The following is a 19,661-nucleotide window of genomic DNA, read 5'->3' on the forward strand; positions in this document are numbered from 1 at the left end:
GGGCAGAGCATTTTGTGCCTGAATTTGTATAACATTGCATGTGCTGCAATGATGGGCAACAACCAGGGGCGGATTTAGGGATGAGGGCGCCCCTAGGCACAACAATAATGTTTACTAAGTAGGACAGTTTATAGAGGCAGTATCTGCATGTCCTATCCATTTACACTCTATTTAAGATGGAATATAGTACAGTACAGTGGATATTTTGCAGTTATTGGTACATTTTGGGCTGACAGTACTATCACAGGCATCCAAGTGCTGCCCCCAAACATGTGCCGCCCCTAGGCCGGTGCCTCACGTGCCTAATGGGAAATTCGGCTCTGGCAACAACAACTCAGAAGCTTCACAACAAAAGTCGGAGTAAGGAGGTTATACCAAAAGGCAATGGCAAGTGCCATCCTTGCCAACCAGTCGTTACGGCCCTGGCCTGGAGACCTGTGTACACTGTGCACAGCCTAGTATTAATGTAAAGTGCATTAAAAAGCCGATTATATAACCATTGCTGACCTCAGTATTAATTCAGAAGCATAACAAACATTCACATTTGTAATAATAGGCACCAAATTCGTTATTTCATATATAAAAAAAAAACACTGACTACATTTAAACCTATCAGTAGCCAGCACACAGTACAAACCCCCAGTAACAATTCGTATTGTTATTTTATTTAATATCTTCTTTATGAATCCAACTTGACAGGCACCAGCCATTTACTCTTTTAACTTAAGTAACATCAAGATACATAATTATTTTCTACTGCCTGGCTTTTATGGACAAACATCACTAATAATCCTTTTCCAGTCTCACTGCTCACACTGTACGTGTCTCCTTCGCCACGTTCAATAAAACTAGCGGAATTTGAATGTCGTCGCAAGGTCTGCCGGGAGATGTAGTCTCCTGCCTATGTCGCCGCTGCTACTGTCCCTCTTGCTCAGCGCCGCCGCCTGGTATCCGGGCACCAAGGAGCAGGAAATAGGGCTGGCGGCTACCGTTCCCCCGGGTGAAGGTAAGCAGGACGGGCCGGTGCCAGCACTAGGAACAGGGAAGGTGGATGCATTGTGATGTGTTCAGGCAGCGATATATTGCTTTATCATCATATTAATAATGACCTTAATGTTGCTGATGAGGCTTTGTTCATATCTACCTGTTGTGTACTCCCAGCTTTCCCTGAGCACTAGACACTGCTCATCTAGTGGTGCTGGGGTATAAATGGTGACACCTCAGGCCTGGCAGTACCCGGACACACTGCTGCTGGCCTGCTATTGTAATACCAGCTTAATTGTAGTAAACGGTGACAAATGTATGAACCCCTGCTTTCTGTGCTATTACCACTCCTCCTACTTATAAGCTTTTCCCAGTGTGTACACACTATAACACATAGCACAATTTACACTGAGCGATGTGTCCCCAGCCAATATGTCAGTAGTATGGGCTGACAGGATATATACAGATGACCGGCGGTTGGGATGCTGACACAAGCTGCATCCCGAAGGATTGAATCCTGACAGGTGATGGTATACTTACCTAACCCCCCCCCCCCCCCCCAGCCCTGCTGCCTGATCCTAACCCTCCTTGCCAGCGCCTAAATTTAACCCCCATGCTCCTAACCCTCCCTACCCCCCTCCCTCCATCATCCTAACCATCGCCCCTGCAGCCTACCCAAGGGCGTAACTACCATAGGTGCAAGGGGTGCAGCTGCTATGGGGCCCAGAGCTGAAGGGGGCCCATCTTTACTGACTAATATGTTTTACATACATTTATCACCATCAGTTGCTAAATAGGGGGCCCTTACAAACTTTTGCTATGGGGCCTACGAATATCTAGTTACGCCACTGAGCCTACCCCTACAGGTCTCCATGCACTTGTGCGAGTTATTGCGTCCAGCCTCCCGCCGGGCAGTTGCTGGGACCTCGGATCGGTCAGGAGTCAGGAGGCCGGACATTGGTATTCTGACTGCTGGCATCCCTCAGCAAGGGTATTAACTGCACCCAAAACAGAAAATTGGCCCAATGTGTTTATTTACAGACCAACAATATTTATTCATTACATTACTTTCTCCTACAGTGGATTGCCTATGTATTCATAAGGAAGATGCTATCTATCTAGCCGAGCGATTGCTGCCTCCGTGCAGTGTGACGGGCTTAAGCACGATCGCTCAGCACATATCCTGGCACTAGCCATGCACCCTGCTGTGTGCTGAGTGGGGTCTTGCCTATTGCTTGGGCGATAGCGACATGTTGAACCTCACATCACTATCGCTGTGATCAGCGCTCCATTTGTAAGCGAAATATTATTTATTTGTATATTTTGTGTTTCTATGTCACATGCTCACTCTCAGTGGGTTGGAGTTATGCAATTGGAACTCATTTTTCCATGTTATGTATATGTGAGTTTGATATAATACAGGTTGACTCTCCTATTCAAAAGATTCCGCAATCCAAATTGTGACTGACATAGTACCACCTTTGCTTTCTGAGGGTTCAGTTTGCACAAACTTTGCTTCATGCTCAAAACAAGACGTTTATGATTCATATACACCTTGGAGGTCATTTTATACACTGAGGTTTATTAACTAACATAGGAACCATAGGAATCTACTACATTTATTTATTTACAGTTTCTTATATAGTGCAGAAGATTCCGTTGCGCTGTACAATTGTAGACAGTGATAAAACAAACAGGGTTAAGCTGGGTACACATACATACAATTGTCGGGCCGTTCTTCCGTTCTGGGTCGGAAGGCCGTTCAATTGTATAGGTGTGTACGCTGTCCCGTACGAGCGATAAACGGGCAAAAACGGTCTTGTCCATACTCGGTCGGTCGAAGGTTCAGTGCTGTTTAATTTTCATCCGACCGGCCGGGTCCATATCGGAACAAAAGTGCAGTGTGTACGCACGTTCGATCAATATGCTGGTCGTTCTTGCGACTATACTGCCAAAGCTGGAACGCCCATGTGGGCGTTCCATAGCTGCATGATCTCTCCTACAGCACATATAGACGGGTTATGCGTCTAAATAAACTTCTATATAGACGGGTTATGCGTCTACATTTTAGTCACCCTGCCGGCTGACTAAAATTTAGACGCATAACCCATCTATATAGAAGTTTAGTCACCCTGCCGGCTGACTAATTTCGCGTAACCCGTCTATATAGTGGTTTGCTATAATTATGCCCTAACCCCGCCCATTATGATAATTTTGTTCATATATGACGTGTCAATAGCCCAAATCGAGACAGTGTGTACGGTAGTACAATCTTTTTCTTGCGACTGTTTGGACGGGAGTACATTGGACGTCGCATGTAAATACTGTAGCATAGCAGTCCCACCAAGTTGCGGGTCCAGAAGGAAAGCTATAAGATGCATAAGTGCCTCAGAGGGTTATGCATGTGATACTTAAATATGATAGGCTTGCCTGGAGGCTAGTAGAGAATCTTATTGTGTGTGGAAGGACATTCCATAGGATGGGAACAGCCCAATGAAAGTCCTCTAATAGTAAATGGGAGCTGGGGATCCGTGCAGAGGAGAGACGCAGATCTTGTGCAGAGCGGAGTGGCGGATTTGGGAGATATTTTGTGATAAGTAAAGAGATATATGCTGGTGCAGTATGGTTAATAGCTTTAAGCTGGGTACACATATGTACAATCGTCGGGCCGTTCTTCCGATCTGCGGACGAACGGCCGTTCGATTGTATATATGTGTACGCTGTCCCGATCCCTTCGTTGCGATCGATAAACGGCCAAAAACGCTCTTGGCCGTCCACGGTCGGTCGGTCGCAGGTTCTTTGCTGCTTAATATTCTTCCGACAGGACGGCTCCATATCGAAAGAAAAGTGACATGTGTACGCACGTTCAATCGATATGCAGCCCGTTCCTGCGATCATTCCTCCCAAAAGCAGCACGCCCATGTGGGTGTTGACTAGCTGCGTCATCCCTCCATCAGCGCAGCATGTAAACAACAGGAAGTCTTCTCCCCCGTACTTTCCGCGCCATGCTGTTAAAGAATATTCGTTGTATGTGCATTCCTTTTGAAATAAATAATCGTTGTGTGTGCATTCCTGACAGATATAGTTTGTTGTGTGTGCATTCCTGACAGATATAGTTTTTAGAAGATAGATAGATAGATATGTGATGTTCATTGTTCTGCATAAACACTTAACATTTATATGTGAGTAGAAGTATTTTATATTGAATACGGTAAAAGCCTATCCTATGACTGAGCCTTGCAGAACTCCATATATATTTACCACCTTCTAGAAGATTATAGAATCCCCAAGATAATTCATTATGTTATGCAAATATTCCAAAATACAGAAAACCTGAGACTTAACTTCTTGGGTATTAGCAGTTGTAACCAGTGGTGAGGACACCAAACTGCCGAATCCTCCTGTATGACAGAAGCCTGTTAGGGCACTGTACCATTACTCAAGTACATTACTCAAGTACAAGTAAAGAACTCTGATAGTTCCTGTGTAGGAGCCAGCAATGCAGCCAAGGCTCTTTCAGCGGGCAGCTTGCATCCTCCGGACCCCCTGCAGTGATTAAAACAGGGGTTTGGGCCACAAGGCCACGTCAACTTAAGTGAGTTTACAATAGTACTGCTGCGAATGCAGGCCCCAGGCTTTGATTAATTAAATGTATTGATTAACATAAATGTATTTATATGCAGATTTTTAAGATCTTTGAATGTATTTGAGCCATTATTACATAAATTGCAGTGAACACAGTTCTGTGCTATGTAGCATCAGATCACTGGAAAGGAGCCATGAATTGTGGTCTGTTTTTATTTGACACACACACAAAGCCACTTTCATTGGATGATGGTTGCTGGCAATAGAAATCAATGCTAAACCTGGATATTCCTGGAGATGTGTATGTATGCCTGGTGGGACTTCTGCACCTTTGGATCCCTGTGGTGAAATTGAGCATGCAAATCGAGTCTGTACAGTGTTTTAGCCCCATACACACTAGGCAAAATTGTTCAGAAAGGGCTTACTGAGTGGTATTGTGAACAATATAGCCTAGTATGTACACTGAATATCGTTAACGATGCGCCTCCACCCGTCGTTAACAACCCACTCCCGCATCAGAACATAAGAGGGGTTCCTAGTCGTCGTCGTCCCCCCCCCCAGCCCTTGGTCCCTCACCCCCCGGCATCGGTAAGTGTGTATGTATCCCGCTGGGTCGCTGCTGCAACCAATGTCAGCGGGTATACGTTTATGGTGTGTACACACAGTGAGATTCCCTTGCTATTCGACTTTTATGGTGTGTACATACGGGTACAATCAGCATGAGATTTTGACTATATAGTCAAAATCGTATGCAGGTTTTTTACCTTGCGATCCCGATGCGCGCTCCCATGGCAGCACAAATCAAAACCCAGATAGACAGGGCAGCAATGACTATATAGTGCAAATCTAATGTAGATAGCAAGAATAATAAACATAGTACAGTGGAGAAAAATCATGTTTAAAATATAGAACTTTATTTGCAACCAATATACAATTTTTTTTCCGTCTGTCGGTATTTATCCGGGTTCTTGCACAATAATTCCACTAGCCACCAGTTTGGAAATGCGAGATTTGCTGCAAATGCATCTTCTTTGCATTGCTATGTGAATAATATGCTCAAGCTGCTTAAATTGATGTGGGGCATGCCTATTTCTGTGTGTGACCAAGCCTATATCTGATGTGAGATATACATGGTCACCTCTCTAGAACAGTGTAACAACCTCTTTATTATAATAAAAGTCAAACCTGCATTGACAGAAAAGAACCTCGAAAGCAGCCTCATTGAATAGATATGTCTGGATTTTACAGCTAGTCCCAAAATATAGACATAATTGAACACCCCCTCCCCATGTATGTATGCATACCCTCCAACAATTTCAACGTAAAAATCGGTACAGGCCAGGGGGTGTGGCCATAGATAGAGGGCGTGGTCATTTGTAAAGTGGGCGTGGTCCGTGAGCCCCGGCCTCTGTGTCCCCCACCCCCCGGTCCCTGCTCACCTGGATACCTGGATCCCCTGACTCAGCGCCCAGGCCAGGCAGGTCACGTTGAGGTGCGCGGGGTAAGGGTTCCAATCCGCCTGTCCAGCCCGGAGAGGGCAAGAGGGGAGAGGGCACTTGGAGGGGGGAGAGGCTCGCACACGCTGCCCCCCACAGCTGGGTTTTCCGGTGGTGTCATGGCGGCGCCCGAGTCCGGGTGACCTTTCTGATAGGGCGCTATGTGCAGGTGAAATCCGGGGTCAGCAGCCTCTCGTGGGACGCAGGGGAAGGCGGGCCTGCCCACGTCCCACCGCTGTGCACCCTGGAAGATGTAGTCCTGGCCAGCCGCTCCCCCACGCTTCCTGGGGAGCAGTGAACTACATCTCCCAGAGTCCTTTAGCGATGGATTTTTAAACATTGCTACAATCGGTTCAATTTATTTTAGCCGGTACAGACTTGTTAAAAAACTGTACTGTACCGGCTAAAACAGTACAGTTTGAGGGTATGTGTATGCATCAGCCACCCGCCATTTCTTTGTCCTGGCGCTCGCAAATAAAAGTCAGTTTCCACTAACGTTTTTGTGCGATGGCAGGAGAAATAATTTGATGGTCAGCGACCATTGAATAATTTATCCTACATCGGAGGCATGCGATGGGATGTGTTTTCGTTACACATTCCCTCGCTTGTTAATGAGGGGAATCGATGGCTGGGCGGCTTCTCAGGAGCTCTGTAATCTGCGATGCTGGCAGCTTACTGAGTAAACCTGAATCAGGCCACATGTATGTTTATAGTTATGTAAATATGGTCATTTGATTACCCTGTTTATTTCTCTTGTTACTTCATGTACAGCGATGTGGGAATTTGTTGCACTTATAAACGAATGCGAATAGTGTGTATGGGTGTAGTGTTCATTCTACTACACTGCACCTATCAAAACCTGTGCAGTTCTTCTTTCCTGCCAGGGGTGTCGCTCTCTGGAGACAGGGCATCAGTTCAGACTGACACGCTGTCTCTGCCTGCCCGGCCGGCTCACTGGGCATGCACCAGATCTGGCTATTCTCGTGAGGACTTGAGCGGAGCCAGGAGCAGGGCTAGCGCTGTCCCTGCAGTGGGGATAGGACAATGCTGGCTTGTGCTTGCGAAGCAGCTGGGGGGCAGCTAATGGGAGATGTATGCCTAGTCCTCAGTCCTACATAGAAACTAGAGGGCATTAAATCAAATAGTGTCATATTTACAGTTAATGAATAATGCAGAAGTATAAGGCTCCTGGTTGAATCCATTGGGTTGTTCGTTTGGTGTTTAGTACAGGGTCAATAACTGGGATCGGTAATATTGTTTGAGAAAGTCATGAACACATTGTATTTTGTGACATGGCTTCTAGTGATATTACATAGTCTGGCCCTATTTCACAGTGATGATGATTGACGCTATAAAAATACATCCAAACTCTCCAGAATCTCGCCAGAGCCTTCGCAGGCTAATACACCTGTTTATGACTGGCATATAAATGCAGTGAGTAGTTATCTATACTAACGAACATTGTCCTTCATTCAGATGGGTGCCGGACGGGATCCCAACAGGCATTTACCCAACGTCGGGATCCCAACTGGCAAAACACTGACAGCCGGGTTCCCAACGGCCACCTGCTATTTTCCCTCATGGGGGTCCACGACCCCCATAGAGGGAGAATAGAATAGGTGGCGTTCGTAGCGCGCCACTGTGCCCGCAGCATGGCGAGCGCAGGGAATCCGCAAGGGGCTTTGTTGCGCTCACCATGCTGTCTGAGTACGGGCAGTCGGGATCCCGACCAGTTGGCATCCCGACGTCGGGCTAATGACAGTCTGGATCCCGACTGTCGGACCCCTATACCACACCCAATCAGATACCGAGGATTTATGGCGCATGCTTCAAAGTACCGTAGTTTGCTGGTTTGCGCATGCCCCTGACCTGTACTGTATAGGCCGAGACTTTTTCCCTTGATAAGTGCCCTGTTTGGATGATTGCCCTGTTTTAGCAATTCGTCTTCCCCTAAAAAGGGGACATTTTTCAGGAGGAAAAAAAAGGTTACAGTTAAATTGCCTGGAAAACAATTTGGCAAAAAATTGCAGTGAAAGGCCTTTTTTTTCCCATAAAATTGTGGGGCTACTTGAATTCTCCCTAATAGTGGTTACCCCTACATTTAGCAAATCTAGATAAAATATCTTGTGGTGGACACCCCAACAAAGTATCTATGTGGCTGCTTGTACAACTTTTCCCCATATCTATTACCATATTACTAAAGCAGTTCTTATATAATCACTGTGCTTGTTTTGGTTGCAGCACCGTAACCACTACAGATAAACATGGTCCCACACATACAGTGACCCGCTCCACCTCTTAGGCGGACCAGCTTCAGCCACGATGGTGAGTATCCGGAACTGTTTATAGTATTCCCTGACAGTGTTTTGACTTTGTGAAAGGCAAGTAGAAAACCTGGATATCCTGAAAAATAAATTCTGTCTTTCTTCCAGCAACAGACGTTAGAATTGGCACTGGATCGGGCTGAGGTGAGCAGTAACTTTTTCTATTTTTGATGGTCTGATTTTATTTTATAAAGCATAAATCTTTTTCTGTTGTTTCTGTGGCAGTGTGAGGGGCTGGTCCTGTACAAATGACACCAGTTCATAGTTCCATCCAGTGAGTGAAGCCACCCCCAGTAATGAGTTATTCAGGCAGGATTTTACTGACGGCGTTCTCCACTAAGCACAGCTTGGACTTTGCTTCTTAGCTTTACCAAAACAGTGTGGGTTAGAAGATAATACAGGGTCTAGGTAGAGGTTGCCATGGCCAGCGAGGGGGTTAAACAGCGAGGATCGCAGAAAACCCTACGATCCTAGCCGTTTAACCCCCTCGCCGGCCGATTGCCATATTCAACGTTCCGGGGGAATCCTCGCTGTCACAAACAGAGAGAGAAGAGTGTCCCCTCCACTGGCGCTTCAAGAGAATAATACATCCCTCCAACAAGGGATACGGTCCTCTTCTCCGAATGTATAAGGAAGAACAGCACAAGGGTGTGGTAAATACCGTACGCCCCTTCTTTTGAGAATATGATCCTCTTCTCCGCCTCTATGTACAAACATTAATTCCACAAAAAAGGGATTCCCCGTATCTCCGTTTAGGACGATCCCACTCAGATGTAATGCGTGGTGTATTAGTGGGTCCCCAAAAGAAATAATAAAATTTCATATAGTGTTAAAAAATTTGGTACTTATGTAATATCTGGGCTCCCATTTTTCTTATGAGACCGCGTCCCCTCGCGGGGCTCGCTGCGCTCGCCACGCTTCGGGCACGGTGGCTCGCTGCGCTCGCCACACTATATAAAATTAACTCCATGCGTAGTTGGATAGTAGGAGTATGAAAAAATGGGGTGCATTTAACATGGGAGTCCAGATAATACATAAGTACCAAAAATTTTGTTACACTATATGCAAATGTATTATTTCTCCTAAATCTCTTAAACGGAGATACAGGGAATCCCTTTTTGTGGAATTAATGTTTGTACATAGAGGTGGAGAAGAGGATTGTAGTCTCAGAAGAAGGGGCGTACGGTATTTATCCCACCCATGTGCTGATCTTCCTTATACATTCGGAGAAGAGGACCGTATCCCTTGTTGGAGGGACGTATTATTCTATGGAAGCGCCAGTGGAGGGGACACTCTTCTCTTTCTGTTTGCACCTTCAGAACTCTGGAGCATACAGGTAGCAGGATTACCACACTTATGGGGTCGGACCACACTTGGACAGTAGCATGCTTGTTTGAAAAGGTCCCCCAGGCATACACAGAGTAAATGGGAAGCAGTGCACTCCTTTACCTAGCACTCGCATTCTTCGGATGTTTCTACACAGTCCACAATGCCTGGAACTATAGAGACTGCAGGCCAACATCTGCTTACACTCCCAATATGCGGTTCCTGGGTCCTGGGCTCCCTGTGCTCTCCTGGTTTAGTACCATATGTTATTGTAGTGCACTGCAATAGCTTAGCATGTGTATTCTGTCGTGCTATCCCTGTACAGAACATTGTGGTAAACCAGGGGAGTGTACAAAGCTCTGGGAAGACTTCCACCCAGTAATACCCCTTTTACACCAAAAACCCTGGTCGGACCCTGGTCTTTGAATGCTGGAGTATCCAGGGTCTGACCCTGCTTTATACCCCATTTACACAGCACTTTGACCTGGGTCGGACCTGGGTCTGCACCATTTACACTGAACCTGGGTCAGCCCTGCCTTAAATAATATTTTATATATATATTTATAGAAACATATATATATATATATATATATATATATATATATATATAGAAATATATATATATATATAGAAATATATAATATATATATATATATATATATATATATATATATATATATATATCAGGGCTGACCCAGGTTAAGTGTTTTTTTTTTTAAGGTGCTGGGGGTGCCGGAGTGTACCTGTCCTGCCTGCTGTGCTTGGTGTACCTGGGGGTACCGGGGTGCTGGGGGGTGCAAGGGGTGCTGAAGGTACCTGTCCTGTCTGCGGTCGGATCTCAGCGGAGAAGATGATGTGCGCCGTTGCTGTACCACCACCACCCCCCCCCCCACCCCCACCCCCCCTCCCCGGCAGACGGTCCCTGCGGCGTGCGGCGTATGGAGTGTCAGTGGCGGGGGTCCCTCTGGCGCATGGGAACTAGTACTAGTTCCTATGCGCTGGAGGGACCGCCGATACTGACACTCCATACGCCGCAGGGACCGGCTGCCGGATGGGGGGGAGGGGGGTGATACAGCAGCGGCGCACATCATCTTCTCCGCTGAGATCCGACCGCAGGCAGGACAGGTACCCCCAGCACCCCCGTACCCCCAGCACAGCAGGCTGACAGGTACCCCCCTCTCCTCAGCAGCCGCAGGGACCCCCCTCCTCCCGCAGCAGCTGGGAACATCTTCCCCAGCGCTGCACGCTGTGGACCCGCTGCGGGTGCCTGCACCCGCAGCGGGACCATTTACACCGACATTTACACGGGTCCTATCCGTGTTCTACCCAGGTCAGGACCTGGGTAGAGGACCCGTGTAAATGGAAACGGATACCCCCCATTTACACCGCCGCGGATCCGGGTCTGACCCGCCGCTGACCCGGATTTTTCGGCGGTGTAAAAGGGGTATCACATAGATCCTGGTTAAGTCAAACACTGGGCAACACTGGAAGATTCACACCCATTGTCTTTTGCTAGGGAAATGTGTTGATTATTTGCACTTACTTGATAATCACATTTATAGAAGAATAGAAATACACTGAACACTTTCATTGTATCCGTATGATAACAAAGGTAAACTTAAACTAGGTGCGCAAACTTTTTATTTTGCTTAAAAGTTACCATCATTTAGACATTGGCAGGTATTCAATGCTGCCGGCGAGGGGGTTAAACAGCGAGGATTGCAGAAAACCAACGATCCTCGCTGTTTAACCCCCGCGCCAGCCGCTTGCTCTATTCAACGTTCTGCGGATATCCTCGCCGTCACAGGACAGCGAGAATTCCCCAAAACAGCGAGACCCACGGCTAATGCAGAAAACCCGCTGTATTTAGCCGCGAGTCTCGCTGCTTCTGGAGCCGCATACGCCAAATCCCCCCCCCTCAAAGAATGGAGCGAGGGGAAATTGGCGTATGAGGGGGGGTGCATTGAATACTGACAGGGTGAGTGGTGACAGCGAGCAGGAAGCTCTGTTCGCTGTCACCGCTCGCCCACAGCATTGAATATCTGCCATTATATTGATACTGTTTCTTTTTTCCAGTATATCATTGAGAGTGCCAGACAGAGACCCCCAAAACGCAAGCATTCCTCCGGAGGCCGGTAATTATAAATGAACCCTTCAAATGAAACATTCACTGAAATCCACCTGTTCATCATACCCTCCTGCATAATCTAGTACCGAGGCCGCTCTCCCTACCTGCCGCCTCATGTCCGGACCATCCCAGCCATGCTCACTTCCTGCCTTCAGGCCTCCTTGGCTGCACCTCAGGTCTCCTTTCTGTCTCCCCTCTCCCCTAGACTGTAAGCTCCTTGGAGCAGGACCCTCTTCCCTCCTGTTCTCACAGCCCTCTTCTCTCGCACATCAATTACAGCTTACCCACCTACCATCTACACCCGCATCTCTTCTCACTTGTGGTCATTCATCTCTACCACTGACCACTTACCCCTGGTAACATGCAGACTGCTCCTCTGCTTCCTTACATCACAGTTGTATTATGTACTAACTGTGCTGCTAATTGTTACCTGTCCTCTGCTTTTGTTCTTCCGTTACTGTTATATTTAGTTCTGTGTACCCTGTATTGTTCTAATGTGTGCCATCTGTACGGCGCTGCAAACCACTTGTGGCACCTTATAAATAAAATGTAATAATATTAACCCTTGCCTAACTATTTTAGCATGTAATGTATTTTCCTACAGTGACCAGTGGTCTCACATACAATACTTTGGGTATTCTGGGAATATGTTTCTACCATGTAACTATCTTTGTAAGCACACTTTGGTCCACAAGGTTCTCAGGCTAAAGTCCTCTTAGTTCTCCTCCTACCTCCACTTCTCATGTTTCCAAGTCTTTATTGCTGCTTTCAATTGCTTTTTCTGGGAATGTAATTACATTTGCAAGGAATCACATGCAGCTGGATGCCAATAGATTTGTATTAGCAAGTAGCTACTGTACAGGAGCCCTGGGGGTCCAAACAGTCACATTGCCTCCTATTTTCACTAGCGAAATTGCCTGCTATGTATTTCAATGTTAATAGCAGGCTCATAGAAGGCAACTTATAGATCTCTGATTGTGTTTGTATCTAAATAAAAATAAATAGTTTTGAATTTCAAAATGTGTATAATATTAGTACCTCCGGCTTAATATACAAGTCATTGTTGATATTATATACAGGTCAAGTATCCCTTATACGAAATGCTCGGGACCACGAGAATTTTGGATAAGGGATATTTACGGTTTTTGGAATAATAAAAAAAAAAAATACTTACCTGGTCCCTTGTTGGTGCCCCAATGGTCCCACGACTTCCACAGTGTCCCCCGGCATACACGGAGGCCTTCAGGATCTTCTTCAGCGGCCCCAGGAGTGCATTGCGCAAGTGCACGGGCATTCTGGTGAAGTCACTCGCGCAATGCACTCCTGGGACCACTGAAGAAGATCCTGAAGGCCGCCGTGGACATCGGGGGGCTTGGTAAGTATGAAAAAAGGGGCAGGGAAAATAATTTTTTTTTTTAAATATTTCCCCAAAAATCACGGTTTTTGGAATATTTCTGCTAATAGATCTACGGTTACGGGAGTTTCGACCTGTATTAGTCTTTATACTACAGCAATCTCTTGCATGTCTTTCTGTTACAGAAAATCTTTGTTCCACAAGCTCTATGACCTGTATATAGAAGAATGTGAAAAGGAACCGGAAGTTAAGGTAAATTTTCCATTATTATTTACATCTAGATTTTGTAATACAGCAATTCTCTATGGTAAGAGTGGCTGGTAAAACTTTCTTTTTTTTTTACTATAAAAAATAATATTTAGTTACCCTGTATAGTGTAAGGTGTCAATTTGAAAAATGTGGTGTAGGTTCTTATTTTTTAGAACTTTTGCCTTCAGTAAAATGGAAACATTGATGTTCTGAATTTGGTATGCTAGATCACTCTACCATTAAATGTGATTTCATTTCCTCTCACTGTCAAGTGAACCTTCAGCTGGTGCTGGTACATTCATTTTGTGACTGGAAGCCATCACCCCCGCTGCTTTCAGTGTTTTAGGACCGTATTTTATTCTCTCCCAGGTATTTCTGGTGTATTCAGATTGGGATACATGTGGAACCCATTAGCAGGGCATGTAGATGTGCAGTGGGTTTATGGCTCCGCAGAGACACGGGGGGTCCCTGACTAATTATTTCAGCTGCTTTATGGCACTGTCACACTATAATGTTTAAAGAAAAGAGCATTTGAATTGTGCCAGTTTGTTTTTTATATTTCTGTTTTGTTACGTAACACATTAAAGATGCACAGCAGATTGTTAGAGCGCAGCACGCAGTGTTCTAAACATCACATTTAAATAATTGCTGATTTATAAATTTTTCTTACTAAAAAAAATGCACATTATTAAGTAACCACACATACCGTGATACAAGGCTTTGTAATTAATTGCATCGGTTTTCTAGAAAGTTTGCCAACTGTCACATTTTCCAGAGCACAATGGTGTGCATTGTAAATGGCAGGCGGACATTTTGACACATAAGTCAGAAACGGAGCAACCAATGATATTGCCAATCTATGGACCAAGGGGCCTATTCAGACCAGATCGCAGGGCTGCAGCCGTGCGAAGAGGGAGAAATCCACTCATCATTGAATGGATTTCCCCTCGCGTGCAATGCGTGTAAGTCAATACTTACTTGGTGCTGCGATGGCCATGGGAAGATCTGGGTTGCTGACTACTTCAAATGCCCTCACTCCCAACGGCCGGCACTCCCAGAAAACGCTGTCAATCACACAGCGTATGGCCTGTGATTACAGGTTTATGCACAGCGATGATTGGGAAAATCACTGGGCTCAAAATTGCTCCGTGCATACACTCGTCCGCCAGATGAGCGGCACCGGGCCAAACACATTGGGTGAGCTGAAAGTGGCTCAAACGGTAAAAGTGAGCTGCTTTCAGCTCAAAACCGCCTAGTGCATGGGTCTTCAAACTGTGGCCCTCCAGATGTTGTGAAACTACATGTTCCAACATGCATTGCCACATTTTTTCCTATAAGAGCATGCCAAAACTGTCAGGGCATGCTGGGACATGTAGTTCCACAACATCTGGAGGGCCACAGTTTGAAGACCCATGGCCTAGTGCAGTGGTAGCCAACCCTAGCCCTCGAGAGCTACCAACAGTTCACATTTTTCAGAAAACCTAGCTGCTGCACAGCTGCACTGACACATTTTAAAAGATCCACAGATGGAGCTAATTAGCTCACTTGTGATATTGGGGCAGATGTATTAACCAGCGTTAAGTGCAAAAATGCACTTAACGCTGGTTAACTGGGGGGGATTACGTCTGTACCTAATGTATTACTAGCGCACCTAACGTGCGCTAGTGACAGCCCGCCGAGTTACGCTCGGCGGGGCTGTCCCTGCAATCCCCCCCAGGGATTAACGGCCGGGGCGATGTATTAACAGCCTTCAAGGCGTTAATTCGCCCCGGCCGCTTCGCCAGCTCAGGGCTAGCGTTGTCCTATCCCCCACTATGGGGACAACGCTAGCCCTGCGTCTGGCTTGGGCTGCGCTGGAGATCTCGCGGTTTTTGCGAGATCTCGCGCATGCCCAGTGCGGCCGGCCGGGGGACAGGAGATAGCGCATCAGTTAATACTGATGCGCTATCTCCAGAAAGGGACATCGCCGAAGGGGGGAGTTAACGCTCCCCCGCTTCGGCACACAAGATGTTAATACATCTTGTCGATGTCCCTTCCTGCTTCGCCTCGCTATTGAGGCGAAGCAGGAAGTATCATAGCGGCGCGATAAGCGCTGCTATGATACATCTGCCCCTCTGTGAGGAGACCTGCAAAACATGCACTGTTGGTAGCTCTGGAGGACTAGGGTTGGCTACCCCAGGCCTAGTGTATATGGGCCTTTAGATCTTTCACAAGATCGCTTCAGTTTACATCTGTCTTTATTTCATACCAAATACACTGTCAAAGAAATGTATGTATTGCAATGCACAGGGGTAGCGATATCAAAAAATAATGCAGTTCTTGTGGTTACTGCTTTTCATGTCATATTCTTGCTGGATCATTCTGTTGCTGTATAGATCTCTGCTATAATAGATTGCATGGGCTGATGCACAAATCAAACATACGGCTTAGAAGACCTTACATGCAGTCTATTATTATGTATAGCTTATTTTATTATTTTTGCCGTTTTTACCTTAACACAGTGTTTTTCAACCACTGTGCCATGGCACACTAGTGTACCTTGAGCTGTTCTCAAGTGTGCCCCCAGATCTAGAGATGCCCAAACCAGTTTACAGCCACCACCAGTTCAACTGTTATTTACTGGTCTCTTCTTTTCATGTAAAGGGACGATGTATTTTATTTTTGTTACCTGTGGGGACCAGTGTGATTGTTTTTTATATGGGGGCCAATAGGTTTGTTGTTTCCTGTGGGGGCCAATGTGTTTTGCCCTGTGGGAATCTCAAGGTGTGCCTTGGCAATTTTAAAATCTTATTTAGTGTGCCGCAAGGTAAAAAGGTTGAAAATCACTGCCTTAAAATTTAACAGTGCAAACATAACCATACATGCATAGTTATAAAGTAAAAGAGGCACAATTCTGATGTTTTATTCTTTGGTAGTTTTCTGTGTAGCATTGAATCATTTTCCCGCTTTGTGTTCTTCTGTCACAGAATCTAAGGAGAAATGTGAATCTTTTGGAAAAGCTGGTACAGCAGGAGTCTCTGTCATGCTTAGTAGTCAACCTGTATCCTGGGAATGAGGGCTACTCTCTGATGCTTCGGGGCAAGAATGGATCAGGTACTGAACTGTTACATTCTCACTTCACTTAAAGACCTAGCAGCGGTCAGCATCCCAGTGGTAAAATCCATCTGGGTAGAGTGCACATGGTGACTGTTATAACCAATGCTAATAGCCTACTCACCATTCAGGATCCACCATCATTGTAATCGTAAGGATACTACCAGCTGAGATCCTGACTATAACAGGATTTTAATCATCCATGTAATGCTAACTATGAATGTGTCACCAGAAATATTTGTAGATATGTAATTGTTTCAGAAAGCTAACACTGGCAAATGCCATTGTGACCATGTTGGGAAGATATTGTCTCTTGCACACCAGGCTTCCTGTTTATTGAGAGTACAGGAAGCCCTCTGATGCGTAATACCACTGGCCACAGATTAAAGAACAAGGCTAAAATGGTTTGGAAACATTAACAATTTTGTGATTGTTATGAAATGCCTTTTCATTTTAGTTCTTGTTACACCGCTAGTCCACTGACATAAAAATTCTGTGTTTTTGCACATGAACGCGCTCCTACCTGGGTAAAAATGTCGTGTAGTGTGACCGGGATTGGAAATGGCTCTTACCTGATATTTTCAAAACGAGCAGGAGAGGCAGACCATTGCGCAGCCTCCTCCCGCTGCCCGCCAATACCCTCTGCCCATGATCCACGCTGTCCCCCACTGCCCATCTGCTGGTCCCTGCTGCTAGCTGCCTTACCTGCCCGCCGGTCCCTACCAATCCCTGCTGCCCGCTTCCCACCTGCCAGTCTCCGCTGATGCCTGCGGGTCCTTGTCCACTGCCCTGTTTTCCCAGGTTTTTCCCTCAGTAGAAACCGTGTAACTGGGAACACAGTGCAGTGGAGACCCAACTAAATCCCGGGTTTGACCTAGGATTTTGGTGGAAAAGTGGTATTTATGTGTTATGTTTAAAATGTTCTGAATGAAGAAACTAATTTTATTGGGAAATATGTCCATAAAGGAAGAAGGGAAATTTGTTTAGAGCTGTGATAAATCAGCACCTTTGAAATGTGTGATGAAACTGTAATATCTTCTTGTTCTCAGATTCAGAAACCATCCGGCTGCCTTATGATGAAGGAGAGCTGCTGGAATATATAGACTCAGAGGAATTGCCACCAATTTTAGTAGATCTTCTGGAAAAATCGCAGGTTAGAAACTCTGCATTCACCAGGAATTGTATATACTATCGGGAAATGGCTATATATATTTTAGAACCTCTGGAAAGTCATAAAATAGAATGTGTTCATAACATTTTATAAATATCTCAACTCAATTTAATAGCTAAAATTACTGTGTATGTATTCATTGAACACATATAGAAACAGAAATGGTATTTAAAAAGCATATATGGGTACTGTTTACCTAGAACGGCGCCCACGATTTTGATCTTAGGCATCGCAAGGTAAAAAATTGCGTCGGTCGCATCGCATGCAGCCAAAAAATCGCATGCGATGCGACCGACGTGATTACCGCGATTTTACATAGGGAACAATGTTAAATAGCCCAATTGACCCGATTTTACATAGGGAACAATGTTAAATGGCCCACAGACCCCAAATAGCCACCCTGAAGTGTGAAATGGCCCTCCCAATTGTTAACGCCACCCCACGATCAACGTCAACCCGAAGCGTGGCGAGCGGCGGCGGTACGCGTCCTCCGACCTTTTCATACCCCCACTATCCACATCGGCGTGGAGTTGACAATAGAAAGCGTAGCGAGCCACCGAGCCTGATGCGTGGCGAGCGGGCTTCACAGGTATCCGCGTCCCCTCGCTTCGCTCGCCACGCTTCGGGCTTGGTGGCTCGCTGCGCTCGCCACACTTTCTATTCTCAACTCCACGCTGACGTGGATAGTGGGGGTATGAAAAGGTCGGAGGACGCGTACCGCCGCCCCTCGCGGGCTCGCTGCGCGCGCCACGCTTCGGGTTGATGTTGATCGTGGGGTGGCGTTAACAATTGGGGGGGCCATTTCACACTTCAGGGTGGCTATTTGGGGTCTGTGGGCCATTTAACATTGTTCCCTATGTAAAATCGGGTCAATTGGGCCATTTAACATTGTTCCCTATGTAAAATCGCGTTGGTCGCATCGCATGCGATTTTTTGGCCGCATGCGATGCGACCGACACGATTTATTTACATTTTAACAGGCATTTCTATGTAAAATCGCGGGCATCGCATCGGTCGCATCGCATGCCATTATAATGGCATGCGATGTACATGCGATGGGCGCCGTTCTAGGTAAACAGTACCCATATATGTGTTATATATAGCCTCTTCTAATACACCTTTTTGCATAATTCAATGTGCAGGTAAATATTTTCCATTGTGGGTGTGTTATTGCTGAAGTACGGGACTACCGGCAATCTGGCAATTTAAAGTCACCAACATATCAGACGAGGCATGTTCTTCTGCGTCCAACAATGCAGGTGAGCGTTACCCAGTGCTGCACCTTGTTCTGTTTACTATTCAATGCTTCTGTTTTATCCTATGTGACTTCACCACTTTTTATCTTTTTGAAGTCTTTGATGGGGGTATTTCTGAATACTGTAAGCACAGCTTGGCCATGGCTTCAGAACCAGTGTTTATGTGAATATTGAATAGACCATGCCACTTTCTACGGCTTGCTCCTTTTTGCCTAACGATTCTCTGCAATTATTCTGCATGTGAATGCAGTGACGACGAAAGGGGATACCAATTATCCATGCCCATGCAATGGATGTGGAGTAGGGTTCTCTAAATTCTCGCCTTGTTCCATACACTAATTGAATAGTTGTAAGAGTGGTTTGGCCATGCTTCCATATCTGGTGACCCCTCCTCTCTAGTACCAGGGTCTGAGCAAAGTCTCCGTGACCCAGCATGAATGTTTTGCTAGGCACACTAAAGGGAATGCCCGCCAATGCCGATATTGGGCACATGACCATCAGGACCTGGAAGAGAATGCTAGAGGCACAGGAGCTGTCAACAGCAGGCACTGGCAGGCCACTGGGGTCGACATTCCATCACTGTCTTCATGACAAATGTCACATGGTTAACATTAATGTTATAATTGTCTACATTTCATACCCATCAATGTAAACATTACATTTAAATAACATTTAAAAATTACCATTTGTCTCCT

At 45.9% G+C, this 19,661-nt stretch overlaps 1 protein-coding gene across 3 annotated transcripts in view; it reads left to right on the plus strand.

The window, feature by feature from the left end:
• Positions 1 to 813: 813 nt before the first annotated feature.
• The window catches only part of SUPT20H (SPT20 homolog, SAGA complex component), a 58,175-nt gene continuing 39,327 nt past the window's right edge, over positions 814 to 19,661 (plus strand). The window contains exons 1-8 of one of the 3 annotated variants that reach the window (XM_083169768.1): positions 814 to 1,006; positions 8,307 to 8,390; positions 8,504 to 8,533; positions 11,792 to 11,850; positions 13,383 to 13,449; positions 16,413 to 16,539; positions 17,589 to 17,692; positions 18,853 to 18,969. In XM_083169768.1, coding sequence (XP_083025894.1) covers positions 8,388 to 8,390; positions 8,504 to 8,533; positions 11,792 to 11,850; positions 13,383 to 13,449; positions 16,413 to 16,539; positions 17,589 to 17,692; positions 18,853 to 18,969 — 507 coding nt within the window. In that variant the 5' untranslated portion in view covers positions 814 to 1,006; positions 8,307 to 8,387. Of the gene's footprint in view, positions 1,007 to 8,306; positions 8,391 to 8,497; positions 8,534 to 11,791; positions 11,851 to 13,382; positions 13,450 to 16,412; positions 16,540 to 17,588; positions 17,693 to 18,852; positions 18,970 to 19,661 lie in introns of all 3 variants that reach the window. The other 2 variants (XM_083169767.1, XM_083169769.1) reach the window with 2 other exon arrangements.

The sequence above is a fragment of the Crinia signifera genome, chromosome 2 (genome assembly GCF_055691185.1).
Source record: "Crinia signifera chromosome 2, ASM5569118v1, whole genome shotgun sequence".
NCBI lineage: Eukaryota > Metazoa > Chordata > Amphibia > Anura > Myobatrachidae > Crinia > Crinia signifera.